Source organism: Hippoglossus stenolepis, chromosome 16 (genome assembly GCF_022539355.2).
Source record: "Hippoglossus stenolepis isolate QCI-W04-F060 chromosome 16, HSTE1.2, whole genome shotgun sequence".
Taxonomy (NCBI): Eukaryota; Metazoa; Chordata; class Actinopteri; order Pleuronectiformes; family Pleuronectidae; genus Hippoglossus; species Hippoglossus stenolepis.
Window position 1 is genome coordinate 7,212,707 of NC_061498.1, and position 27,888 is coordinate 7,240,594.

General features: G+C 42.5%; 3 protein-coding genes and 1 long non-coding RNA gene across 9 annotated transcripts in view; 2 read left to right on the forward strand and 2 right to left on the reverse strand.

Annotated features, from left to right (window-relative positions):
- Positions 1–3,478: 3,478 nt before the first annotated feature.
- Positions 3,479–6,399, forward strand: LOC118123616. Its single transcript, XR_004698603.1, has 3 exons — positions 3,479–3,500; positions 3,736–3,812; positions 5,238–6,399. It is a non-coding gene; the product is annotated as an uncharacterized LOC118123616 (long non-coding RNA).
- A 1,627-nt stretch (positions 6,400–8,026) lies between these two features.
- LOC118122918 (zona pellucida sperm-binding protein 3) lies at positions 8,027–11,028 on the reverse strand. The gene is made up of 10 exons (XM_035179869.2): positions 10,563–11,028; positions 10,373–10,488; positions 10,195–10,298; positions 9,943–10,117; positions 9,204–9,321; positions 9,034–9,116; positions 8,796–8,953; positions 8,469–8,630; positions 8,297–8,365; positions 8,027–8,221 (listed from the first exon to the last, which is right to left on the reverse strand). Exons 1-10 carry the CDS (start codon positions 10,941–10,943, stop codon positions 8,043–8,045), a joined length of 1,545 nt encoding a protein of 514 aa, XP_035035760.1. The 5' UTR covers positions 10,944–11,028; the 3' UTR covers positions 8,027–8,042.
- A 423-nt stretch (positions 11,029–11,451) lies between these two features.
- On the forward strand, positions 11,452–14,759 carry LOC118122919. 2 transcript variants are annotated; one of them, XM_035179871.2, is made up of 4 exons: positions 11,452–11,800; positions 12,616–12,960; positions 13,044–13,150; positions 14,199–14,759. In XM_035179871.2, exons 1-4 carry the CDS (start codon positions 11,758–11,760, stop codon positions 14,409–14,411), a joined length of 708 nt encoding a protein of 235 aa, XP_035035762.1. In that variant the 5' UTR covers positions 11,452–11,757; the 3' UTR covers positions 14,412–14,759. The 2 variants fall into 2 exon arrangements, with proteins under 2 accessions (XP_035035762.1, XP_035035763.1); XM_035179872.2 differs by having other exon boundaries at positions 13,101–13,150.
- Positions 14,760–16,196: 1,437 nt separating this feature from the next.
- tnrc6c1 (trinucleotide repeat containing adaptor 6C1) overlaps positions 16,197–27,888 on the reverse strand; it is a 41,798-nt gene continuing 30,106 nt past the window's right edge. For 2 of the 5 annotated variants that reach the window (XM_035179863.2, XM_035179867.2), the window contains 12 exons: positions 27,405–27,554; positions 26,972–27,091; positions 26,631–26,714; positions 26,239–26,479; positions 25,972–26,136; positions 25,539–25,715; positions 25,002–25,151; positions 24,496–24,606; positions 23,415–23,633; positions 22,637–22,710; positions 22,061–22,200; positions 16,197–21,972 (listed from right to left, as the gene is read on the reverse strand). In XM_035179863.2, coding sequence (XP_035035754.1) covers positions 21,594–21,972; positions 22,061–22,200; positions 22,637–22,710; positions 23,415–23,633; positions 24,496–24,606; positions 25,002–25,151; positions 25,539–25,715; positions 25,972–26,136; positions 26,239–26,479; positions 26,631–26,714; positions 26,972–27,091; positions 27,405–27,554 — 2,010 coding nt within the window. In that variant the 3' untranslated portion in view covers positions 16,197–21,593. The remainder of the gene's footprint in view (positions 21,973–22,060; positions 22,201–22,636; positions 22,711–23,414; positions 23,634–24,495; positions 24,607–25,001; positions 25,152–25,538; positions 25,716–25,971; positions 26,137–26,238; positions 26,480–26,630; positions 26,715–26,971; positions 27,092–27,404; positions 27,555–27,888) is intronic. The other 3 variants (XM_035179865.2, XM_035179864.2, XM_035179866.2) reach the window with 3 other exon arrangements.

The window sequence follows — 27,888 nt, forward strand, 5'->3', positions numbered from 1 at the left end:
TCTTCTGATTTATTTTGGTGTCCTTCCGGAAATGTTTGCCCAAGTCTTTGTCACTCCGATCATTTAATGTCAACTACACAGATAGATAGCATAGATTAATATATGTGTAGTTATACTTTGGGAACATTATTCCATTATTTGGACGTCAAAGGGAACCACTTGGCTGGAACCCTTCACTCGTCAGAACGAATGTTAGGATGAAGTCTGGTTGAAACTGCAGTTCAAGATGCTTAAGGTTTTCTGAGAACAAAGGTTTCTCTGAATTTGACAGCTTGTGTGTGACTGCGACTGTTTGAGATGCCGATGCAGATGAGCAGGATAAAGCACAACCTAGATGGACTTATTTTTTCAATGTAGTTCAATACGTCCACAAAGTCCTCCTGATTTTTGATAGGTATCCCTATAATCTCTCCATGCTTGTGAGTACCTCTGACTTTATCCTTAATGCCAAAATGAATTGTGCCATTGGTTCTCATATTCATGCATGCACATGCGAATCTCAACACCTGTGTGGCTACTTATGTTTGCAGCCTTTTTGAGTCTAGCCTGTGAGCAATCTCAAAGGTTTTATATTCATGACATGGATCTATCATGTTTTTAACTCCTGTCATTGGTGGAAGAACATTGTGCTTTACATATCTGCAGTCCTTTTCAAGCTGATCAAATTTAAGATAGTCACAAAAAGTCACATCTACTTCTGTAGACACTGCCCTGTCGTGTGTTACAGGAGTATTCACTGTCTCTGCTCCATCACCAGGGTCTTGTGAACACACATTTCCGGTTTTGTCCCCTTTACCTCTACCACATGAAGCACGTTTAGTTTTTGTTTGGTGAGCTTCTGACTTTACAAGCTCATGTATTTCCTTCAGCAGATCCTCAATTTGGCCACTTTCCATTCCTATAGCATTGCTGAGGTAGTCCCTGTGTAGAGATGTACATTTCTTGTATTCCAATGCACCTCAACCAGGAGCTGACGTGAGATTCTGTCCAGCAGTTGTAGAGCAGCTCACACCATTCTGTGAAAAAAAAAAAAAAAATGTTTGGCTTAAAAATAGCACTTTATTGTGACAAACCTCGGTAATTATACGGGATATACAGTATGTAGGACTCTTGAGTAGCTATGGATCGTATGAATAGTCATAAAGAGGCATATTGTCAGGTCTGATTTACTTCACTACTTGTTTGGATAAATGGAGATTTTTTTTGCAAACTAGGAATTGGAGAAGGTATTATTAGCGTTTAAAGGGTCAGTTCATTCAAACTACAGCATAAAATACTCTATCTTACACATAGTGATATCTGGCAATGCATCTTAAGATAGATGCCTTTGAGATGTTCTGTGTGTTTGATACCATCAGTGTCAATATCCATATGGTCTGAATTTCAACTGCAAATGACGAAAGGACCACCTGGGGTCCACAAGTGTGAAATACCTCAGTTGAAAAATCTGTAAACCTGTAAATTCAGTCCAAAACTATTCAAATAAACACAAAGTTTTTAAAACTCAACTTGTACAAAACAATGAATTCTATCACAGTATAATAATATTTAAAATTGAACTACCCCTACGATAAAGTAACATCCTTATGAAAGGGGAGTGTCACAACTATGTTTTGAAGTGGATTTATTAGGGGATTGTATTTTCTGTAACTACAACCTATACCAGCCCTTATTTACACTGTTGTGATGTCGTGTAACATTTCATACTCACCCATCTCTGAGGATCTGCTTTCCATTTTTATGAATCTTCCTAAGGACAGTAAAAGATGAAGCTTTAGTATTTGTTTTCACTTTGTTTTGTGAAGCACTGACATATACACACTAAAAATAACACTTACCATGTGCACCACGAGACTTGAGCACTTGTGTTCTTCTCGATCAGGTATGGGTCTTTCTGTGTTTCTGTTGGAGACAAAGCAGCTTTAGCACATCTTCCCTTTCTTCATATTCTTATGTGTTGGAAAGTTACATGTTTTATGTCTTAAGTCAATTTCATTTAGCACAATTGACCAAGTAAAACAACCTGCGCCTTAGTTTCAAGACTAAGTACAAAGCTGCCTTTGTTCTGCCTTGTCAGATGAAAATACTAAAATGGAACACAGACAACAAAACTTAATTGAGGATCAATAACAGTGTTAAAAGGCCGATATTGTGTAAAATACATTTTCTGGGCATTTACTATCCGTAATGACTTGAATGGGTCAGCAGGGCCCCTCAAAGTATGAAAACACTCACAGTGACTTTTTCACTCAGGCCATTCTAAGAAATATGTTATTGAAACGTCGCGTTTCATACTTCCTCCCAGTATGAGTCATATGGGTTCGCACTGGTCTCTCAGCCGCACCCAGCCCAGGCTCCGAACCCACCGGAGTTCATCACAGGTCTAGACAGTGGACAAACACTTCTTTGAAAATGAAGGATTTCTTTCGATTTCTTTTGGTGTCCTTCCGGAAATGTTTGCCCAAGTCTTTGTCACTCACATCATAGATAGATAGCATAGATTAATATATGTGTAGTTATACTCTGGGAACATTATTCCATTATTTGGACGTGAAATGCAACCACTCCATTTTCCGTCCATCCTTCAACACGTTTCAGAAAATGGAGCGACGCCTGCGAGCGAGTTCAGGCGGCCAACTCGAGCCGCGCTGCTCCAATCATCATGTGACATCCACAACCATCTATAACACAAACCCCACCTCGATTTAAACAGAGAGAAGTTTCCCATCATCCCCTTCGCTCGCGCTGCTGCTGCTGCGTCAGTATTGCTACCAGTTGCTTCAGCGTCTCAGCTCTTGACCACGTGATCGTTGTGCCTCCGTGGGTCGTTTGTCTCTCTCAATCCGAATGAGTCCGAGTCCTCCCGGGAAGAAGTCCGCTTTATTCCCCAAATTTGGGCTCGGTCCTTCGAGATTCACTCAGTGGGAATCGGACGTCCCGCGTCTGAGCCGTGGCGTTCGCGGGCTTCTCGGCTGTGCGCCCGCAGCGTTCATCCATGGGGGCGGAGCCACGAGGACGTTTTCAACTACTTCTTGACTCGGGGGGGAATCAATTCATTTCCATAGGAATCAAATTCTAGCAGGTAATCTGTTTCGTTATTCTGGAAACATTCAATTATATGAATATAATATCTATATGTAGGTCGAGTGGTCGTCCTCCAACCAGAAGGTTGGCGGTTCAATCCTCAGTCTTCCCTTCTGCATGCCAAAGTGCCCTTGGGCAAGATACTGAACCCCTCAAATGGCCCCTCAGATGTTGAACGCACTAATTGTAAATCGCTTTGGATAAAAGCGTCAGCCAAATGACATGTAATGTAATTTGTATACGCAGATATACATATAAACAAATATGCATATGTAACAGTGTAAATAGTTAACTTGTGTTTATTGTTAAATTCCTGTTAAACTTGGGACTGCAACCAAAGTTTTACTGTATGGGTTTTATTTTGAAAACCCACAGCGGAAGTTCGTGTGGCGCACTTTGATTATCTCCCACTGTGGGTAAGTGGCTGCTCTGTTCGCTCGGACATAAACTAAGTAATTACTGTAAACTGCGTTTCTTATGATGTGTAAAATCTATCAGCATTTACCGCTTGAATTGTCTATCAAGCGAAATGCTTGTGAAATTCGTAGTTGTATTGCTTTGTAAAGAATTTGTGATAACGAGTAGTGTTTTAGCTAGCTGCTAACGGCTCAACGGAGTGTACGTGTACTAATATGGAACTCTCCTTTGTAGTTCGAGCGGGAACAGACTCGATCAACCTACAACTGTACTTCACAACTGCGGTTGTGTGTTTGTCCAACGTATTGCAGGTATGTTTATTAAGAGTTGTTAAAATATGTTATTGAAGTGTAGCTTGCTAGTTAAACTGGCTGAAGTTAATGTGCATTTCAGATGTGTTATATTTAGTTGTCACCACAAGATGGCAGCATTGCCTTTATTTCGGTGCTGTTATTACAAAAAAGAGCTTTGGCCTGTGAATATTCTTATTCAATGTGTAATGTAATATGAGCTATTTTTAGATACTGTCAGTATAAATAATTGAATTATTTTTCTAAACAAATTGTACCACTATACGATCACTTATCTCTCAGTAGCAAACGATCTCACACTGTGGTTCGAGCGGGAACAGACTCGATCAACTTACAACTGCACTTCACAACTGTGGTTGTGTGTTTGTCCAATGTGTTGCAGAATAAACCAGTCCAACTGGTCCATACAATCCTGACTCCTGTGAAGTGCATTCCAATAGCAGCAGAGCAATATAGAGAACGTCACACATGTATCAAAAGAAAATAAATCTCTGAAAGGCCATGACGTCCGCTAAGAAAACCATAGTTGATTTCAGGTATTTTTCGTAGTTCCTAAAATCAATGATCCAATTTTGAAAGCTAGCCACGGCCTAGTTCAGCGTCACCTCAGAACTTAAATAAAGGACTTCATAGCTGATAATCATGGAACGTGCAGCCTCAGCACTGCACTGAGACAATGATTTACAAGAGCCATGGACACTTTTAAAAGAATATAAACAATAGACATTTAGGTTAAGGCTCTGTTTTATTTAGATTATGAATAGAATACATATAAACTCTGTTGGTAGAGCAATAAGCACCATTATGAAGGACTGATTGATGCAGTGTACCCCAAGCAAGGAACTATACTTTATTTTACTGTATATAATTTGTCTTTAACCTCTCGCGTACTGTCTGGTGTTGTAGTCGTGATGTTGGTACATATAAATAAATGAAATTAATCACAATACAAATAAATAAATAAAATCTCTGCCCATAGAGAGGAAGTTTAGACCAAAGCTGTTTTGGGGGATTCTTCATTAATGTCTGGCCAACCAAACCCGATGGTCTTTACCCCACGTTCTTCATCCGATTCCTACAGAGCAGTAAATAGATCAAGAACAATTGCTTTGTCATGCGTCAATGCTGCTACAATAGAAATAATCTATTAAGCCTCAATGATTACAGTCTTACCCAACATTTAGCTTGGCTTTCTATTTCCGTATTACTAAGTTGTGGTCAAGGTGAGTCAGAGTAGATACGAGGATGGAAGCAGTCTTGCCAGAAATCTGCCAAGGACACTCATTTAATCCTCTACATGACCTTACCCTCTCTAATCTTAGAAGAACACATGTACACGACAAGTATGATAGATCTTGTCGAGACTTCTGAATTATCATTGCTAAAAATAATACTGCTTTCTGTTCTTTCTCCTCTATGATGAAGCACTTGCATCGCTCTCCAACCCATCTGGCGACACCCTTGCTCACCAACCATGGACGAGATCTCCGCAAAGCTTCGCAATCCCTGCCAGAGCTGAGGCCTAACACCTGAATGCTATTCCCCGCACCCCCTAAGATGTGGCACAGCTACGACTGCAGCTCTCCATCATCCATGCTACTCATGCTATGTCAGACACCACATCACACTGTTGACTCGAAACTTTGAAGCATTTTTCAATGTAGTTCAATACGTCCACAAAGTCCTTCTGATTTTTGATAGATGGAGTATTACAGGAGTATTCACTGTCTCTGCTCCATCACCAGGTTCTTGTGAACAAACTGTTCACACACATTTCCGGTTTTGTCCCCTTTACCTCTACCACATGAAGCGCTTTTAGTTTTTGTTTTGTGCGCTTCTGACTTTACAAGCTCATCTATTTCCTTCAGCAGATCATCAATTTGATCACTTTTCATTCCTATAGTATTGCTGAGGTAGTCCCTGTGTAGAGATGTGAGGGCTGGTCCTGTCACCTTCTCATCCTCAAGTTTTGCACATTTCTTTTATTCCAATGCATCTCAACCAGGAGCTGACGCGAGATTCAGTCCAGCAGTCGTAGGGCAGCTTGCACCATTCTGTGAAATAAAGTTGTGTGGCTTAAAAATAGCACTTTAATGTGACAAACCTCTGTAATTATACGGGATAGAAAGTATCTAGGACTCTTGAGTAGCTATGGATTGTGTGAATAGTCATAAAGAGGCATATTGTCAGGTCTTATTTATTTATTTTAGAAGTGGATTTATAAGGGGATTGTATTTTCTGTAACTGCAACCTATACCAGCCCTTATTTACACTGTTGTGATGTCATGTAACATTTCATACTCACCCATCTCTGAGGATCTGCTTTCCATTTTTATGAATCTTCCTAAGGACAGTAAAAGATGAAGCTTTAGTATTTGTTTTCACTTTGTTTTGTGACGCACTGACATATACACACTAAAAATAACACTTACCATGTGCACCACGAGACTTGAACACTTGTGTTCTTCTCGATCAGGTATCGGTCTTTGTGTTTCTGTTGGAGACAAAGCAGCTTTAGCACAAATGGCACTTATAGCACTTGGTAGTTTGGCTTTCTTGAAGAAAATTGTACTTTCTTGACTCTTGTTTGTACCCTCATGGTTGAATGCACTTATTGTAAGTCGCTTTGGATAAAAGCGTCAGCTAAATGTAATGTAATCTTCCCTTTCTTCATCTTATGTTTTGAAAAGTTACATGTTTTGTCTTGTCAATTTCATTTTGCACAATTGTCTGATGTAATTATGCTTTTTTTAATCCATCCGTTTTGAAAAATATAACTGCAAATGTGAAGAGTAAATTCATAAACCATCCCCTTGAATTCATAAATCATGCATGTGTGGTGTCAAATTACATAATCGCTAGGAAATGAAGTTGCAGGTCATTGTGTCCCTATTAACTTCAGCTGCCTGATCAGGACTTATAGGTTGGGTCAAGTTACGGTTAGACTGAGCAAAGACTAGAAAGGATATAAACGTGTGTTTCACATCTCAAACGACTGCTTCGGGTTTGTCTGTAAGTAGGTGGACACATATCGACATGGAAACAACACGGGTGGTGAATCATACCGAAACGCGACACCAAGCTAACATGTTGCTGGGCTAGCAGCTTGTTAGCTACCACAGGCTAACCGCAACAATCAACACCGAAGAATCACTGCAGCGTGGAGGGATGCAAGGAAGAGAACGGGTCCTGAGCTCACTACGGAGTAACCAAGACGTTACTTGTTACTCCGTATTGAAACTCCGTACTGTAACTCGGGACATTACTCCTACAGTGGCCGACTGTCCTGCTACAACTTGAACCAACATGAGGACGGTGTAACTTACCGTTCAGAAACATCCTGTTGTAACCGACTGGGAATATGTGGCTGGTTTTTTCTACAGCGTGACTTTCAGCTGCGTTTACAGCCAGAGATCGTCAAATGCGCCAAAATGAGACAGGCCTGGTCGCGTGTCACTCAAACTGCAGTCAGCCGATCAGAGGCTGGGGTGAAGACGGCCTGTTCGGTCTGCAGCTCCAGAGACATGGAAATACACATTGCATCTAAATATAAAACTATAACTTTGAAGCTGATCATTAAGCTGATGATTTAACTGTATACAATTCAGGAAAGTTCCTACTTCCAATCTGCACTTTATTTCACTGACCTCAGTTTTGAGTGCATCACCGAACATTTCACTCAGTATGAAGAACCCTACAGATGCAAAATAAGTTATCATTTTTCTTGCATTAATTACCAAGTTGAGGTTCTGCATGCTTTACAGATTTTGATGTGGTACAATTAGAGCAACCACTGCTCCATTTTTACTAAATGGGAGGTTTTAGTGCAGCAACATTAAATTTATTTTAACTGCGTGCGCTAAAGGAAAGTTTTGCACAGCAACAAATCTACATCTAGTTACCTTTGGTTAGTTTGCAGGATTATGCATAAACTACTGGACAGAACCATGAAGTTTGGAAGGATGTTGAATGGATCAAGTTGGATCCAAGAATTTTTTGTCTGTATAGTAAGAGGCGTTGTGACATTTCTGATTTCCCTGTAATAATATTTAGGGGATTGATAGTGTGTGCTGTTAAGTGCATTTTATTTGAATTAAAGCGACTGTTGGACCTTGGTGGTCGGGTCCACTGAATGCTATTAGTTTGAGTAAGGTCACTTCTCCAGTGTGAATCCTAAACTGCACATTTATACATCCATAGAGTCCAAGCAAACATTTAGTAAGCAATAGTTTATTTTCTCTTTGGGTCATTGGTGTCAGATTCTGTAGCAGTTGCATTTGACAGAGTCACATCCAGTTTAATGGGAGCGGTGGGGCTGACGTCAGTGGAGGCTGTTGTGGAGACATTGGTCATCGCGATCTCAGGAGCCATCTTTTCTTGAGGTGCTGCCTCATTTTCTTCATCTCCATCTGTAGGAAGAGAAAAGAGTTGTCACGTCTTAAAAAAGGGAAACTGAGATTTAATCAAGTCTCTTCAGGCTTTACCTGTTCCAATTTCATCTTCTCCCTCCTCCACCAGGTCTGGTGTAGATGGACCATGAACCTGCTTCAGATCTAGGATTAAAAGTTTTTTTTTTGAGCCATAAAAATCCAAACATTGTGACCTAAAAGCACAACATTGGTAAAGATATGGTTTTGATTGGATTCAGACACACACCAACTCTTCTGTTGGTCGCTCCACTTCTCCACTGGCTGCTGTAGAGGGAAGGTCTGCTGATTTGATAGAGCACAGGAGGGAGATCTTCCACAGGGAGAGGCCCACTTCTGGGTTTAGCAGGCAAGACCAGCATTGGACCCACACGTGCCTCCTGTTCCCACACTAAGAGCACAAGTCCACAGCTTTACCAATGATAGAGGATAAAACCAGGGGAAAGCCTGACATCTAGTGGTAAACTCATCTACTATTGACTAGTGTTATCACAGGGGAAACCAAAACCAGCTAAGATCTGACCAATATGCCATTTTCCATAATAAGAGATCTTACCCATATTGGCCTTTAGTGTACTTCTCCATGAGGGTTTAGATTCAGCCGGCTTCCCAAACCCACGGGGACTAAACTTGCCGGGGCTGCTGGGCTTACCAGCTTCATTTGGGTTTTGACATTGTCCACATAGGAAGTCGTTACTGTCAACTGAGCGCCATCTGAAATTGATGTGACATTTTTCAGCACACCCTTAGCTTACTGCACTTGACATTTTCACACTAGAGCAGACATCACTTACCTTCCGTTTATAAGAGTGCAAGCCTTATTCGGCACTTCTGCATCATTGACCGGTACGACATTCAGGTGACAGGTGACGTAGAGCTGCATGAAGGAGGGAAAGAACACAAGTATTGAACAAACTATATACGAGCGATAATGTCTTACACCAGTTTTAAAACGTGATCTCACCTGTCCTCTGTCCTCATTGTGAAACCTAAAGGCATCAATGACCATGTGGAGCTTGTCATCTTGCATCCTGGGTAAGAAGTGGGACCTTGAACCAGGAAGCTGGGAGTCAACCAAGCAACTAAAAGAAAGAAATCAGGTCACCACTCTTTGGAAAAATGTGGACATCCAGAGACCTTATGCTCAAACAAACATTGTTCCTACATTACTAAACTGCAAACATTTGACGTTTAAGATTTAGTCAGGACACATCTAGTTAGATTTCAAACTTTATTTGGTGGTATGGCTGTTCCGGGCCCTGCCACAGGTCTTTGTGGAGCATGAGGTAGCTAAAAGACCTGCGTACAGAACTTGTGGAAAAGAATGCAGACAACGAAATATTGTTTGTTCATTATACCAGCACAATAAGTCACCGTTTGAGGCACAAAATTGTCCAACTTAAAAAAAAAACCAAAACACTGTAAGAGCCTGCAAACTCCAGCTGCACTAGCTGCTGTGTCTTTGTAAAGCAGTGTCACGCCTCAAACAGATGAAGGATGGGTTCCTGGTAACGTGTTTCACCTCATTTTCATATCCAACCGACACTTTCAAGTAAGTCACTAGATTTGCTGTCAGACGTCAGCTTCCTCTAGAGCCACAACAAGCTTCATACAACATCTCACTCAGACACTCTAACAGGACTGATGAGAGTTCCTCCTTATTTCAACACCAGACTCCCCACTATTAGAATTAATGTGCTTACCCGTTATCAACAAAGACGTATCTGGGCACGGAGTAAATGTCCGGGTCAAGTGTAGCCACACAGCTGCTCACAAACACCCGCAGCCCCATGTGATATCCAAGTCGGACCGAGGCCTCGATGCTGATGGGCTCGCCGAGGAAAAACACGTTAGAGCCTCTTTCATAAAGCCAGTCATCTGCACAAAAAGAAAAAAGAAACAGTGATCATACAAGTCAAAGGAAAGATCACACGTGAGATTTAAATAAAACCCACTGGTCATGATTCTCAGGTTGAAGTCCAGGGTTTCCACTGCAGCTTGTGTCGAGGTGAAGGGGACCCAGGTAGGTGTGAGGGAGGAACTGGACAAACTGTACTTCCTGCAAAACGGAAGACAAGCATTTTATAGCAACACATTGCACAGTGAGGTTTTAAGATTCGCTGTCAAACAGACCTTTCATAGTGACATTCAACTGGAACGACAGCCTCATCCATCCGAATCAGCCCATCCGGAGAGGCCTCGGGGGAGTATATGAGGAGGTTTGTGTAGACCAGGTTGTCGTCAGTCATCTGTGGATCAGAGATGTGTTTAGAAGCAGGTCAAACATGTAGAATCGCCAGAAATGCTATAAGCTCATTGTTACCCAGTGCTTGGTGCCGCAGTCCATGAGTCCGACAAAAATCCTGTACTCTTCTCGTGAAATCGCCGCAGCTCTACAGTAAGCATTGTTCTCCACTCCAAGGCGCAACTCGTCCCCTTGAACAGGAGCGCCGACTCCAAACATGTCGGCTTGGATGGTGATCTCCATTGAGTCCGGGTGGCAGGTCACTCCGACAGTGTTCACCTGCTCTGGTTCCTCAGCTGGAGCCTTCTGCTGCTCGGGCCCAGTGAGCTGGGAGCTCTGGCTCTTCGTGAGATCGGGGGTCTGAAACGAAGCATGCTGCGTGTAATGTGTCGGTGGGAAGGCCACAGACGACTGAACGCAGAGGCCAGACAAAAGGAGCACGAAACACAAGGACGCCATGGAGGTCACTCAAAAAGGCAAACTGGCTCAGACTGCACACACTCTGCTCTCACCCACAAGGCAGTGCACATAGCAGTGAGAGTCGAGGAGCCTTTTAAACCTCCTGCAGACAATGAGCCTCAGCACAGCACACCTGCAGCCACTCATCCAACAATCAGCTCTCAGTCACTCAGGCCTGAGACACAAGATCTGATTGAGTCGAAGGGGATTTACACTTGATGTATACATTTAAGAATCTACAAATACTAAATAAAATAGAATATATTGTATTCAGGGGCGTTGCTACATGCAAAGCAGGTAATTGACTGGAAATGTTTTCTGTTTAGTTGCGAGAAAAAAAGTCATTGCATTTATTTATGAGCGTGTTCACTATATAAAACCCACTTTCATGGGAAAGTACCTAGTGGCGTCACGGTTTATATAAAACCACCTAACTGTTCAGCTGAAGTTCCGACACATCCTGTGATACAGAATGAAGAAACTGATAATCACTTGAAACATTTCACATAATCTGTAACAGAGCCCTAAATACAGAAAGGGTTTTATTGCAGGAACAATGTTAATACTAAAAACTTAAACGTTTCTAATGAAGGGGTGTGTTCACAGTGGCTGGAGCCTTTTGTATCTCGACATCCTGATTGTGTCTCAGACCAACCACAGTGCCGTTAAAGCAGCTGAATTCTTCCTCTTCCTGCTCTGAGGGGAAGAACAATAAATAGAGTGCGGTTGACCACAGTCAGAGAAGCAGGCGGAGTTCATTATGACTTTGCTTCGGTGCATCTCACTGCTCTCATAACTGAAAAGGGCCGTAAAGATGAATTTAGCATGTGCTCTTATTTTCATGCAGCTCGTTGAAGGTAAGAGAAATTTCTTGTTACAAAATAATGTCAACGGATTTACTCTGTGATATGACACAAATTATATTCATCAACAAATGACAATTCACCTCATAGGGTTTAACAATCTGTACAAGGTGTGACATCCTGGTGCTCCAATATTCTTAAAGGGTTGAATCTTCATCTTGATGTTAAAAACATTTTCATCAATTTGTTTTTATCTACTGGGAGAAAGCTTTTTCAGCACTTTGCATTATTGATCTTTAACTAAATTTAGATGCCCTTGAGTTAGTTGAAAAAGTTTTAAATACTAAAACAACAAAGCAGCGAACAAATTAAATTCTGAACTGATGATGGCAAAAGTCAGTTTGTAAACAAAAATATTACAAGTCATCTTCTGGGGACCATGAACACTGTTGACATTTTATTTTGACCCTGTAACTGTTTGTTAGTTAGCAGGATTATGCAAAAACTATTATGGATTATCATTAAACTTTATGGGTCAGGGAAGAACTCGTTTTTCAACATTTCCCTTGATTTCTTAGACAATAATTCATACATCTGAAGTAAAATCATCAGTGTGTGTAATTTGGTGCAGATCTAGAGGCTTTAAACATGTTTGGTGGAGGTGTCCATTCTTCTGAGTGACGTTCTAGTTTTCAAACTTTGACCTACTGATGGTTCGAGAGGAAATAAAGTGATCACTAAAGTGAGAAGGTACTGAGAGCAAATTTCATGGATATCTATCTAATAGATGATAAAACATTTGACTCTCGGCCAGCGATCCCCTAACCCTAACCCCCAGAACTTAATCTGGATTTCTCTTTCTCCTCCAGCCTCTGCAGAGCTGATCTTCAGGCGTCTCACGGAGAACCAGTCACTGGAGCTCTCCTGCCCTCTTCAGCGGGACCTCGGCAGCCTGAGGGGCCTCCACCTGTACCACCGCGGGGCCCAGAGCCAGACCACCCTGCTGTCCATGGCAGAGGGCGGCGAGCTCAGGGTGGACCCAGAGCGCAGGGGGCGTCTGAAGCTGTGTGGGGGGCTGGACTCCCTGCGGGTCAATGTGACCATAACCCACTTACAGCACAGCGACACAGGACTGTACATGTGGGAGCTGAGCTTCAGGGGGGAGGACCTCATGCCCAGTAACAATCAGCTCTTCTTGCTGGTTGAAGGGGGAGGTAAAACATCACAATACTCACACACTGCTGCACTTCAGTTGAACTAAACTTAAACTACCCCCTTGTGCTGGTTTGTGCTGCAGGGAGGCCGTGCCAGTGCTCTCCCAGTTACCCCCCTCTGCTCCTCACCATCTTTGCAGCAGCAGGACTCATCGGGCTCACACTCACTTGGCTGGCCACAGACAGATGTGTGAGTATTTACACTTTGTCTAATATTTAACAAATCCTGAGTGTCTCTGTGAAGTAACACTGCTGAGTGTGTGTCAGGTTCCACTTTTACTTTTTTGTCCTTGAACTGGTCCGGGCCACACACACTAGGTTAGAATTTATGGTTTCAACCAGCCCACAAACTTATTTTTTATCTTTCTCATTTAGATTTTAATAATTTTTTAATTCAAAGTAATCATGAATTTACTTAGTCTGCTCAACTGGAGTTTGGATTTTCATTGAATATGATTCAATGTCTTGTTCTGTGTTGTTTAGTTGTTATATTCCCATGCAATTTGTAACTTTGTTTAAATGAGTGCTTTAGAAATAAAAGTTTTATCGGGAACATTTCTCAGCACCTTTCAAGTTCTTCAAAATGTCTCCTATCTACACCTGATAGAAAGGCTGAGCTCAAACGCAGACAATTCTAAGTAATTACTGCCATGACTTCAGTATGGATACAATCTATTAAACATGCACAGACATTGGCAGGAATCTAAGTTAAATTAAATTAATGCTGCGTGTTCTAACTTTGTTAGTGATTGTAAACTGATTAAATTAAATACCTGGGTCTCAAACTCACCAGTCAGTTACAACTGAGGAAGCCTCTTGGAGGTAAAACATCTTTAAGCATCTATTCAAACAATACACAAAAGTCCAACTTTATAGTATAGTAGACACTGTAGTACTTCCTGTGTTTGGACTATTTGGTCAATTGGACCATTTGAATAAACAACCTTTGGGTTGTTTGGAATATGTGATGGGTATTTTTCACAAATGTCAGACTTTTAAAATGTGATAGACCACAGGAAGAGACAGCAGTAGGTGGATAAATTAATTCACATGAATGTTGTTTTTCATTATTCGGCTGAGTGATGAAGAAGTGCCTTCTAGAGTAAAAACTCACAGGAGCTTGAGGCCCTGAGCAGAAATACACACACAACTTGAAAAATGAATTACAGAAGCTTGTAAGTGTTCCACACTGAGCAATAATGTGTTTCTAACCATGAATGAAATAATATTGTTTGTAGCTGAAGGCGAGGCGTCATCACAGACCACAACCTCCTGTTCCCATCTATGAGGAAATGACCAGGAAGCAGCAGAGCGCCGCAGTGCCCCAAAATAACCTGGAGGACCCGTCACACCTGGAGGAAGACAACTTCCCCTTGTACGCAAACCCCAACATCCGGCAACCACAGGACAACTACTACGCCTGCCCCAGAGAGCTCTCCCTCAGAGCCTGACCTGAATGCTGGCTTTGAACTAATGGTGCGGTACAGGAAGTGACACGTGACCTGAGAGCTGCGGCCCGTTCAGTGGTCCTCTCAGTGCGGTGCAACAAAGGCGGAGAGCGAGACGAGCAGGCAAATAACCAAATGTCACGTTTTTTTAACAGCCAAGAAAAACGATGCTATTTTATTAATATTTGAAAGAAGCTCCATAGTTCATGAAAACATTTGTTTCGGTGCATGTCATTTAACAATCACATTCTATGAGGAGAAAGAGATATACAGAGAGAGAAAAATAAAACATTACAAGCCACTGACTTCTCATTAAATCTCAGTACAGACATTTTTACTTAATATTTCAAAAACAAAAAAGGCAAAAAAAAATAAAATAGCCCTAATCCCACACCCCCATCCCACCCTCTGAAAAACCTTTACAACTGAGGAAACAACCAAAATAAAAGGGTGACAGGATAGGATAGAATCCCACAGTGCTAAAGAGTGAGACGCTCATTGGTTTTAGGAATACACAGCATGGCAATGTAGCGCTAGATCAATCTGAATCAGGGGGAAGGAAGCTGGAGGCAGAGAGCTCGACATCCATCACCTCTCCACCCACCTCCCTGCCTCCACTCCCTTTAAAAACAAATAAACAAAAAAATAAAACCCCACATTGGATCCTCAAAACCCCTGCGATAGATCGGCCCCTTAAGAAGTAGGCCTGGAAACCCCCTATCTTCCACCCCCACCCCCCCAAAACACTTGTGCATAGTTTCATGATCCTTTTACAACCAGCTCATGTTTTACAAACATCCTCCGAAAATGTGAAAAGTTCCACAAATGTATCTGATTTATCTATTAATAATAATAGTAATAATAGTAATACCCGCTGTGGGAGAATGAAAGAGAGACAAGAGAGAGAAAGAAGAAAGAAAGATTAATGCACAATGTTCCTGATTCAGTCAGGACGGGACCTCATAAGAAAACACAATAAAGATTCAAACATACAGCATTTTGCATGTTATTCACTGTCTCTTTTTTAACAATCAAAATCATTGACAATTTTTTTTTTTTTTTTAAATGTAAAGCAATTTTTATATATAGATTTATATATAAAGCACTCCATTTTCATTTAAAGTCCATTATTTGGTTATTATGTAACTGCTACGGATTTAGAAACAAAAGGTATTTTCTCTTCTTCTGAAATCCATAACCTTCAGTGCTTAAAATTGTTTCTTTTAAATCATCCTTTTCTTTTAACTCATCATAAAAATGTACATTAAAATGGCGTGGAGTTGGTACTCTGGAACCCTGGCCTTCCTGAGACAAGATCCACTTTTTCGTGTGTGTGCAAGATAGTGAGCAATTATGTCTTTTTTTTTTTTTTCTTCTTTTTTCTTTTCTATAAAGGAAAAAAAATATATTTATAATCAACATAAAACATACAGGCTTGAGATAGTTCATGAAATCAAACATCGACACAGAACAAAGAAGGTTAAACAGAACAAGACAACACTGTTCAATCCCAGAGTTCTGAAAGTAGCACAATAGATCTTCATTCTGTGAAGCGTTGTGTTGCTTTTTTGTTTTTTTTCCGTTTTAAATGGAAGCATTTGTCCTTTTTGTTTTTGTTTTTCCAACATTCCCATGGTTTAACTCCTTTTCTGTTGCAGGTTTTTCTTTTATTGAACTCCAGAAAAAAACAAAGTGTTTGTAAACTGTCAGTGGCCTTGCAGGGAAAAAAAAAAAAAGACGACATGAGTGAAAACAGAACAAAAGCTAACAAACCAAAAAGGTAGGCACCTCTGAAGTGAGCCCTAGAAGCCAAGGCTCAGTCTGATGTCGTCCTTCACTCTCTCCGTTGCTCAGATTTGGGAGAGTTGAAGTCTTTCTACCCCAAACTATGGCCACAGGTCTGCAAAATACTTTTTTTGCTGCTTTTTTTTTTATACATATGTGATTTTTTTTTTTTTTCTTTTCGGTTTATTGTCTGAAAAATGGTGCAATACTCAATTATGATCCATACTTTCTTGGATTATTCAACAATGAAAGCCACTAAGGTAGATAAACATTACATTTTAAAAACACACTTATTTTAGTCCTTGAGTAAACATTTACACGTGAACTGTCCCCGTCTCCCCTCAGTACTTGTATCATGTTGTTCGTTTAGCTGGATGAGGGGTGAGGCCGACACTCAGTGCAACGCTAGAGGCTAGTAACAATTAACATCAGAATATATTTTTGACGAGCAAAAAGAAAAACAAACAAACAAAAAAAAAAATCAACATAAGTATACTGAATTGAAAAGAAACATGAGGCGGACATTTCCTCCGCTGTAATCATAAGCTCTCATACATGTTTTTCACCTCACGCTCCGAACATTCATACAACATACAGTACAAGCAGCCTTGTGCAAACACTCAAATACAACAGATGTAAATTTGCCTTTATAATCGATCTTTGTTTTCAACAACACTTGTATTTCAAATTTGATTCACTCTGAACCGATGTTATCAAAAATCTCTTTAAGTGTATGAATGAGACAAAAAAACCACTAGAAAAAGTGTTCACATTACATTATTGGCGCTTCTTTTGATTCAAGTATTTGTTTTCATTATTTTGTATTACTCTGATATGTTTATGATCTTGTTTTCTGGGAAATACAATGTTGAGGAGGATACACAGGGTAAGGGCTGAAGCCAGGGCCGGGGGCTTAGGTCAAATGGAAAACAGAGATCTAGTCATATACACACATACACCCATTATACACATTATATGGTTGTATAGCGTATATGAACTAGCATGTGCATATTCAACCCAGGCCTTTGTTTTTTAAAGAGATTTGCTAATTCAAACCCTTTTGGGGGCCCTGCCCCAGAACCCTTGTCTGATCCATGATTGAGAAGCATATTTTGCTCAAGCTCCAGTTGCCTTTGAGTCAATGTGACTTTAAAAAAAGGGAGAGCGTCCGGTTTCCAACACTACACAGTTAGATGAGGGAGCAGGCGAAGGGTGTGGGGAGGGGCAGGGCTCTCAGTGCTGGTGCTAAGTCAAGAAATCCAGGGCACGTCTGAGACTCGACCTCCGTCCCGGTCACCCATCGTCCGTCTCTATTCAACTCCGCACTTCAACGCCAGTTCCTTGATTAAAGTCCAGTGTGGAGTAAATGCAGGAACAGACAAACACACAAACAACACAGGCAATAGTGATTGTTTTGTTGAATGACGCGAGTCTTAAGCAACTCTGGAAGAGGGCGAATCCCCTACGTTTTAAGACTTGGTACCGAACTTGAGGTTTGTCGCTGTTTCTACTGATACGCTGGGTCCCTGCTCGGACCCTGACCCCAAAGCCAGATGTGCAGAGATAACCTGTTATATATTTGCTGGAGCGACCTTCAGGTTGGAGGTCCAAAACGAAACCTCCCGGATACAGCTTCCCCACGCGAGGCCCAGACGTTGAGCCTCGACGGGGTGAGAAGGCGGCAGCTTGCAGAGACACAGAACACAGACATCTCAGCCTCAAAGTGCACAGCTGAAACAGACCACTTTTAGTTTTTTTTTTTTTTGTAGTTTCTACTTTTTGCGAAAAACATTGATGCTAAAGAAAAAGATAATGTTTTTGGTTTTTAAAGAGATGTACCCGATGTGACCCATAAACAGTGCACAGACACATACAGGGACCACCCCACCCCCTCCTCGTACTCTTCTTGCAGCCTGGTTCTCCACTACATTTCCAGTCCCCTATTGGTGAAAGACCAGCACCATTCTTCTGTCCTGCCCTTCTACTCCTCCTACAACTGGAGATTGTGGTGCACGTTCCGCCAGCGATAAGAGGAACTTCAGTCTAATCACACTAAAGATAAATTAGGATATGGCAAAGTGGAAGTAGATATTGGAAAGATCGGTTGGCACAAGACTGAAGAAGTGACTGTTTGCTAACCACTTGTGCCTCCAGCAGGTCATTTAGTGTTATCGAGTAGCTCTGTCCACACAGTGGGAGACTAAACCCTTGAAGAGTGGGGGTTGTTTCAAGGGAAGCTGCCTGGTAGTAAAGGTTGAGAGATAAGTGAAGATTGGCAGATGTGGGCGATGGCTGTGATTTTCTAGATGGCTGCGAACGAACACCTCCTTGTCTTTGCATAGAAATGGAAGGCTGTTATCAGTTGAGGTGGTTCTAAGCATAACTGAGTGCTCCCAGAGTTAAACATAAAGCACCAGCGTGAGTGAGGAGCGTCAACATTAAAGGAAGTGTGTGTGTTTCTAAAAAGACGACAGAGTCGAGGTTTGGTGCCCCAGGATGGACGGGGGAAGTCGGCTCACCATCCTGGACAGAACCTTTGATTACACAACCTTTCCCACTTGATTTGACTCGCTCCAACATTAAGACCTCCCCCCACCTTGCTTTTCCACTGAGATCTGCAGTGTTTTGTACGGCCCTGCTGCACGACTAAGGTGTACCTCTGATCTACACACTGGCTCTGCCTCTGAGGCAGTGGGAGGGGCAGGAGAGAAGCTGAACACTGCATAAAGACCAATATTAAAAAGCCATGAATTATCATCAGAAAACAATCATCAACTATATCATCAATTATAACAGCAACAATATCAGCAAACTTCTTACATCAATAAAATAAAAAGTGAAAACCAAAAGAAAAAACAAACAAACACATCAAGCGCCTCCATCTCTGGCTAAAGTGAACTTTGCAGGAGAGACAGAGAGAGTGGAAGTGGAGGTTGCTGAGGACATACTCTGGCGCAGCAGTAGTAGTAAATGTAATACATGTGGGCCAGTTCTGAAAGAGCTGCTCTTGGCCTGGAGGCCCGAGGGGTGGGGTGGGGGTGGGGGGAGGAAGAGGAGGGAAGCCAGTCTGTAGGGACCCGCAGGGAGGCAGCGAGCGAGGGTGCGGGAGGGGTGAGGGCTGCCGCAGAGTACTGCGCTCTGCAGCAGGCAGGCACTCAGTGGCCACACTATCACACAGGTTGGCAGGGCCTCCAATAGACAGACGAAAAAAAATTTAAAAAAAGAGGATGAAAGAGAGATGGAGATCCTCCCTGCTGGACCCAGTAGAACATTAACACGTTGAGCGTTTCCAGACACCAAGGCTAAAGATTTCAATGCAACAGTATGCAATGTAACAGTGATATTTACTTTGATAGAGAGGGTGAGGATGAGCGCTTCAGGGTCTGTCCCTGCTGCAGCCATCATCGGTTGAGTTAGTTCTTTCTTTGTATTTTCCCTTCACTTTGCTACTTTGCTGTGTTAAACATCCTTCTTGGTCCCACGACTTGAGGGAAGAAGGACTGACCAAAAAAAAAAAGAAAAATCTTCACATCCATGTTAAGTTAAAAAATAAGTATATTGAGAAGCCACTGAGCAGATTGCTTTTTTTTTGTCTTTGTTTTTCAGTTTTTACATGCCAGTGTTGCTTCTCCTTTCTTCTATTCGTTGGCATTGAGGGTGTAACGAGCTGTGGGGCTCTTGCTAAGTGCTGTGATAGACCAACCGATTCACAAAATCATTGCTTCATACTCTTATACCAATGCAAATTTGGGCCAAAAGGAAAAAAAAGGTCTTCTGGGTAAAATCAAAGGAAATCAAAAAAAAAAACAGGCTCATCTCATTTTGGTTTGATGCCTTCTCATCAAGCACACACACACACACACACACACACACACACACACACACACACACACACACACACACACACACACACACACACACACACACACACACACACACACACACACACACACACACACACACACACACACACACCCCTCCCTCTCCCCAACATAGTCACTGGCATAAGTGTGGAGAGTAAGCTGGCTGAAGAAGTGCTTTTGTGTACATGTCCTTGTGGTTGAAGATGGTTCAAGACCAGCTTGCTACTCTCCTGAGTTCACACACTCGTGGGAGGGGGGATGAAGGGTAGTAGTGGCAGTTTTGGGGTGGGGAGGGTCGGGGTTGCGGGGGCAGATACAGTTTTTGCAGTTCGATCATTCCTTATAGTCTCCCCTCTTTCCGAGAGAGGCCACGCTAGGGTGCTTGGACGGTAGAGTCTGTGGCTTATATTGCACATCACTTGAAATGGTTGTTTTTGCAGGGGTGGAGTGGGTGGGGGCGGGAGGGGTCGTTGATTACACACCGTTGGGAAACAGTTACGACTTGAGTTTTTTTTTCCCTCTCCACTACATCAGTGAGAGGGTCAGAGACAAACTGCGAGTTTCCCCACAGATGAGTTGAGGTGCGCTGAAGTGTTTGTCTTTACAGTTCCATGGTAATAGCAGTGGTTCATTGTGTCGTCCTCCACGTCCATAACTGTCTGTACAAGCGATGACCCCCAAAAAAACTATGCCCCCACCAAGTACGATTGACAGACACATTTGAATAATTTCATTAGCTTTGTTTGCAATGGTTCAAGAAGAAGAAAAAAAAACAATACAAAAATAAATGGCTTGAACAAGGCGAACAGAGTTGCATCATTCCCTTTGAGCGAACTGAGGAACTCAATCTGCTTGCAAAAAATGCACTGAAGTCGTGAGCTGTGGTTGCTTACGTTAAGCAGCAGCAGCAGCATGTACTTTCCACTCAGGTTTCACTGGCTCAGAAATAAGGGTGTGCAAGTGTCCGTATGCTTCTTCACCAAGTACAGAGTGAATGAGGATAGCAGGGCAGGAAAGAGGTTAAGGCTAATATTAGTGCTGAGAGAAACAAATGTGTCGAGTCTGGACCAGCTGAAAGTTCGACAACCACTCTGATTGAAGGGTTTTACTTTGGGAATGATGCCTTTTCCATGGATCTCTGAGGTGCAGTATGATTTGCCTCAAAAGGATTACGCAAGACTAAAGATGGCGGCTCGTCACTGTGTCAGTTTGACCAAAGTTCACACGGCGAGATCTCAAAAGTTCATGTCTGTAAAAAGTTCTCTTTCTTTGTCGAATGAAAAGACGTCTTGTGCCTCCAAAAGTAAAAGCTGAACACTGTGACCAAAATCCCTCGCTGAGATTCACATAAGAACTGCAACTGAAATGTCATTCAAAACTAAAGGAGAAGAGGAGGCTGACGAGGGTGAGCAGCGAGGATGTAGCCTCGTCCTCCTCTTGTCTTTCCTTTTCGTGTTACACCCACACTGATTATCTCCACATTGATTTGAAAGATTTTTGCTCCTGTTGGTGTTTGTTTCGCCCGGGATCTTCCATCCTACATGGACTCTCCACTCAGCAGGTCCCCAGGCAGCAGCGTATTGATTGGTGTGGGACTCCCCATGATCCGTCCCTCCTCTCCACTTGGGGGTCCCCACAGGTTAGAATACTGTTGCACGCCACCCCAAAGCAACTCCCCGCCTGTCTTTGCTCCGCTTCCCAGGCCACCGCCGCCGTTGTTGTTGTTGTTCCAGTGGGGCGAGTGACCGATAGGATGAGGGGCTCCGGACCCAGTCCCACCCATCCTTGTCTGATTGGAGCCTGGAGTGGCCTGCCAGCTGGTTGTTACGCCGAGCGACTGGCCCTGTGCAAAGAAGCGGTTCACTTCCTCCTCCCCAGCAAACTCTGCCAGGATGGTGGTGTTCCCGAGCACGCACCTAGAGAGTGATAAGAGGGAATACAACAAATAAATAAAGGTTGAAAATCCCAAAACCCAAATTTGATGCAATGCATTGGTGGACATACATGTGCAGGGACTTCTGAGCCTTGGCAGCCTCATCCTTGGAGCTGTAGCGCACCACAGCGTTGCCCTGTGTTAGGTTGAGGTGGAATGTGATGAGGGGGCCGTGCTGCATGCACAGTGTACGCAGAGTCGAACCATCAATCTGAAAAAACAAGGATCATAACCCTCAGTGACAGATGCAGTTGAAAATGCTTAAAGGCTCATTTATGTTCAACGTTAGATACATATAAGGAAACGGACAGAAGGATTCCTCTGTGTTTTCATTTGTATTTTTGAACGTCCTCTAAAAGCTCAGTGATACGAATGAAACAGAGGAAATGGGGCAGTTCCACCGGAAATCCAGGGGGGCAGTGGAGGTAATAGTTCAAACGAGACAACCATAGGACACAAGGAAGGAGTTTCAACAAAGAATTCAAAGTCCACATGTTGCAATGTACTTAATGGCCTCTCAGACCACTGCCGTTTGACACATAGACGTCTGTGGGCGGGGACGGTTACATTGTTCAAAACAGATGCATCTATTTTCAAAGGCAGCAGAAATGAGTTTTAAGGAAGAGCATCAGATTGTAAACTATTACCTGTGGAGTGAGGTTCCTCAAAACCAGCCAGCTACTGGTCCTGGTGGAGCTGTCTGTACTCCACGTGGTACCTGCTGTGGATTAAGACATAAGGCAGCAATTTGTTAACACAAAGTTGATCATCTCCATGATTCTCTGAAACAAAAACCACAGAGTGTCAGTTGACACTTCTTCACCACAATATGAATCTTACTAGGGCGTCGGCCGCTCTACCTTCAAAATCAGTGTGTGGTCGTAAGCCACATCAAAGTGCAGCTCGCTCTTCGAGTATGTTCGTACTGTAAACTTCATAACCGTATATACAGACATGCCATGCCTCCATTATACGACCTTAACGCATTTGATGACTGCATAAGAAATGTCTTACATGTTGTGTCTGAGCTATGCAGTATGCTTCAACTCATTTCAGTTTTCAGAAATGTATTTTTACATGTTTTGATGTTATCATCACGATCATCACCATATGTTATATATGTCTGCATGTCTTAGCTGCCACATGGTATCCAAAAAGTCCCTCAGAGTTGCAACAATGTTGAATCTAGTAAAATAATTGAATAAAGTTGTATAATTTCCATGAGTGATCAAGTAATTATTAAATTAAATTTGACACTTTAAATTTTGAATAAATGCAAATGTAGGATTTGGGCAAAAAGGACAAACGTATATTTGATAATGGAGCCTTGTTAGATTGTTCTGCTAACTGATTGATAATGTACCTGTTTCATTATAATATCAGTCTTTTCAGTTGCTACAACTAAATATTTCACAACATTAATACCTGAGGTGTAAGAGTTGCTCCAGCCTTGGGCCAGACCCAGGGAGTTTCCCCCCCACGTTGAGGAAGGCTTGGAGTGGGTGAGGCCAGGTGGGGGACGTGAAGGGGCTATATTGCTGCTCCGGGGCCCCTGAGGGACCTTCCACAGCTCGTGGGACAGGGAGGCCTGGCTATGAGAGATAGGGCCAGAAGACCAAGTAGATTTCATCTCTGACAGTTTACCTGGTTGGAAAAAAGGGAGGGAAACGTTGGCATTCAGAACCAAGTGACAAATGCATGCATGCACAAAGGGCACACACACACACACACACACACACAGCAACCAAGGGAGAGCGTCCTGCAGAGCAAAATAAGTGCCTCAACAGCAGGGATACATAAAGACGTATTGACATCCCCACTTCCTCCCACTATCATGAAGCTAAAATATCTTGGATACAAACACTGCCATCTTGCATTGATTATGTCATTTGGAGTCACAGTAGCGATCGCGTGATTTGAAGCCATGGTATCAAGCTCCTACTCATACACACACTCACATGTTTCTCACAGGGACTTTTATGTTTGGTCCTGATCCCATTTACTAACACAGAGGAGGCCGGGTTTATTATCAATTGGGCAGCAAGCCACCAGGAGCCAATCAAGACGCTTTGGCTTCACTTTTGGGGAGTCCACCATCTTTATATAGGGTCTATGGTTGGAATGACAGCAATACTAACTAAGTCCAATGAACGGCAAAACAGGTTTCTCCTATTCTTCAAAATATTTCACTGACAGACTGGTGTCATCAATTTCCGTCCACATCCAACAGTCACAGTAAATCAAGGAAAAACAACAAGCTACACCCTTAAGTGTTTCACACTTCCCATGCCACACACAAGGAAGAAGGAGAAACACCAACACCATGTGGGGAAATATGCATGAGGGGCAAAGTTCACGGGGAGAAATCTCGAATGAGGGTCATTTAATCAGGAGCATTGGATTGAATGACTTGAGGCTCTGGGTTTTACAGTAACAGGAGGGAGAGGATTTGCAGCAATCGAGCCACTACATTGTGGGAGGTGGGGGTTACAGTTAGACCATGTACCTGCATCGTCCATCTCCGGGGACGACAGACTGAACGAGCTAGTGTAGGCACTGACTGGCCAATCAGTGGAGGGAGGCAGAGCCTCGATCTGAGATGAAGTGGGAGAGGAGCCTAAGCCGATACCAGCAACACAAAAAATAGACAGACACAAACAAATAAGGAAAAAATAGCAGAGAGAAAATGGAGTAAAGAATAAAAGGCACTACAAATGATGATGTCAGCTCATTAAGAAGAGAAGAGTATAAACTGGAAAATGACAGTGACCACAGAGGTAGTTAAAAGCAGGAAAATAAAGAACGAAACAATAAGAAGCAGGCTCTCTCTGTTGGCGGCAGCTACATGGTATTGTCACTTACAATACACACGGACACACTTTTCTTTAAATTTATTTTTAGAATATATTTCCCTTCTGTTTGACATAGTGTGTTGATGTGCTATGACATAGGGTGTGACTTATCACACCCTATGTCACTTTTGTCTCTAATATACTTTGGTCCTGCTCTCACCTCCACTCCTGTCCCGTAGCAGGTAGCGGTTAACATCTTGGATATTGGTGTTGATGGTGGGCCCACTGGGGACACTGCCAGGGGTCATGTTGGGGTCATTCTCAGGGTCGATATTCTGCAGACCCTTCCAGGGAACACCGGGGCAGAACTCTGAAAATGAGAATTAAAGTGTTTGCTTAAGTTTTACCATCAGGACATAAATAATAACCTGACAAACCAGAGTGTAACAGAAAAGAGCACCCATCAACCTGATGTATATTATTATCAGCTAGTGACCAGACATCAATCTTTCAGTTAACTGGATCGTTCAGATATATTTGTAAAACCATGAAATGTTCATAGACCTTGAAATGTTCATCATATTTCAGTATTTATGACAGAGTAAATCAATAACACAGTGAATTGACCCAGATATAACATTTTACATTGGGAGCAAGGAACCCAGCAGTTACTATTGCTAACATAGCTTCCAACTCAGCAAACCACATTAAACAACATCTGACATTGATCAACATCCGACTCCCTGATGTTACTAACCTGGCGGCCAGTTGATATTGGTCCCATTGGCCATCTTGTCGTTGTTACTTTTGCCCTGTCCCCAACTGTCTGGGGGGACCAGGGGGCTGGTAGGAGAGTCTGAGCTGGACATGAGGTTGTAGGGACTGTAAGAGTCCTCCAGCTGTGGGGGTTTACCCGGGGGACCCAAGTTGGCACCTGAGACAAGTGAACAAACAAAAACTTTAAGAAGCTGATATGAGTGAAATGTGGGGAAATATTTTGGATTTTGTTACCTATCAAGAAAGAAAGACCTATAGAGCTGTATGTTAAAGTTTGTGATGCTTCTTTGGTCAGGGTTTATTGTAAAAAGTCCTGTCTACGTGAATTTAAACTTGGCATCAGGAGGAAACAAAGGGTTCTCTAGTGGTGACAAATCCTCTTTAACTACACAGGACTCCCTCTGGTCTCTCACCATGCTTGCCCAGGCTGGGCTCTAGAGAAGAGGAGTTACCAGTAAGGCTTTCGATGGAGTTTGGGTGCGTCCACTGTGACAAGCGCGATTGGGGCTGGGGGGGTTCCTTCATAGCCAGACTTCCCACATCCATGCAGTTTACATTCATGTTTGGATTCAGTCCAGCTGAAGAGAAGACACAACAGTGAACTGTTACTACACACGTCCATGTGTATTAGTGCAGCATTGTCTATTTCACATCCAAAGAGCAAGGCTAATGCCACTCACAGAGAGAGTAGGGGCTGTAGGTGTTAGGAGATGACTGCGGCTCTTTGGTCTGCAGGTCAGGGAGGCCTGGAGCCTGGGGGTGACCTGGAAACAAATCCAGGGTGGATTTGGTCCCACCAGGATGCAGGCCCGAGTGGGAGGGGGGCGGCTGCTGTTGCTGATGCTTCATCAGCAGGGCCTGGGCCAGCTGACGCTGGTGCTGTTGGATCTGCTGCTGCATGTTATTGATTGTACGTGCAACCTGCGGCACACACAAGATCACAAAGGAGACAACTTTAGGAATTATAATGAATTGTTTTCACATTATTTTTAAGTCAGATTTATTTAAAGAAAGCAATATGTGACAGTGAGGTGGATAGGAGAGAAAAGTGAAGGTTAGGAGGGACACCTACTTGCTGCTCTTGTTGTCGAATGGGACCAGAAACATTGCGCTGCGCCTGCAACATCTGCTGCTGAATTTGTAAACGCTGGTATGCCTGTGTGTCAGGTATAAGCATGGTTTCAATGTCAAAACATGTCAGCGTATCTGTGCCCCCAGATTCTAACGCACACAAAAACAATAAAATGGTTTAATCTAAATGTAGATAAAACAGTTTAGAAAATTGCTCTTAATGTATTCAGGACTATTCATTCAGGGTTTGTGTTCAAAGTTATGAACCATGTGCCACATCTATGCCAGTTAAGATAACTATTCTGTCTCAACTAAAAGCAAACAAGGTTGAATGAAACGCACCAGTTGCAGCTGGTAAAGTTGATTCAGAAGGGTCATATGTTGAGGGTTTATTGGTGAGGTTAAAAGTGCAGGATTCAGACCAATGTTTTTTGCTGCAAACTGTAAGAGCTGTGCTTGAACCTGTGGGCAAACATTAAAAACAGAATATTAACAAAATTAAAACGTTACAGAAAATGCTTGTTTGCTCGTGTTTGGTGTATAATCTGCCCCTTCACCGATGTATATCGTTTAAAAAGGTCTAAACTGATATATAATAATTTGGACACTCAAATCAGAGATGTTTTTAAAGACCATAATCTGAATATAAAATATTCATCACTGCGTATATTAAAACACCCTGCCTACGAATCTGTATATATAGTAAGTAAGAAATTAGGTCACATGTTCACGAGTATCTATTTCTGTATTTGTGTGTGTGCTTGCGCGTGCTTACCTGAGGGGAGAGAAACTGAGGCACTTGAGCACGTAGACTAGGCTGAGAGGAGCTGAGAGGCGGCACTGGCGGCTGAGGAGGCTGCTGCGTCTGCTGCATGGTCCGGGCTTGTGCTGCTCCACCACCGCCAAACATTCCACTCTGCATCTGCTGGATGAGGGTAGAGAGACTCTTAACTTCTGCCTCAGTCACACGCATAAGCTAGGTTCATTGTTGTGATTATTTGGGAAAATAGGAAGAATTTACGACGTCTCATTAAATATGGAAAAGATTTATATTCATAAATCCTTTTCGTTTAAAATAACGACAGCTGGTCTCATATATTTCTATGACTTAAGATCTTACGTTTGTACTTGGCGTCACTCTTTATTGAATAATATTCTCAGGGATCCCATTCAAAAACACTCATTTAATATTTTCTACAGTGCTTGTGCTGCTATTCTGCATCAAAAAATGTAAACTATTTCAATGTAAAATAAATATT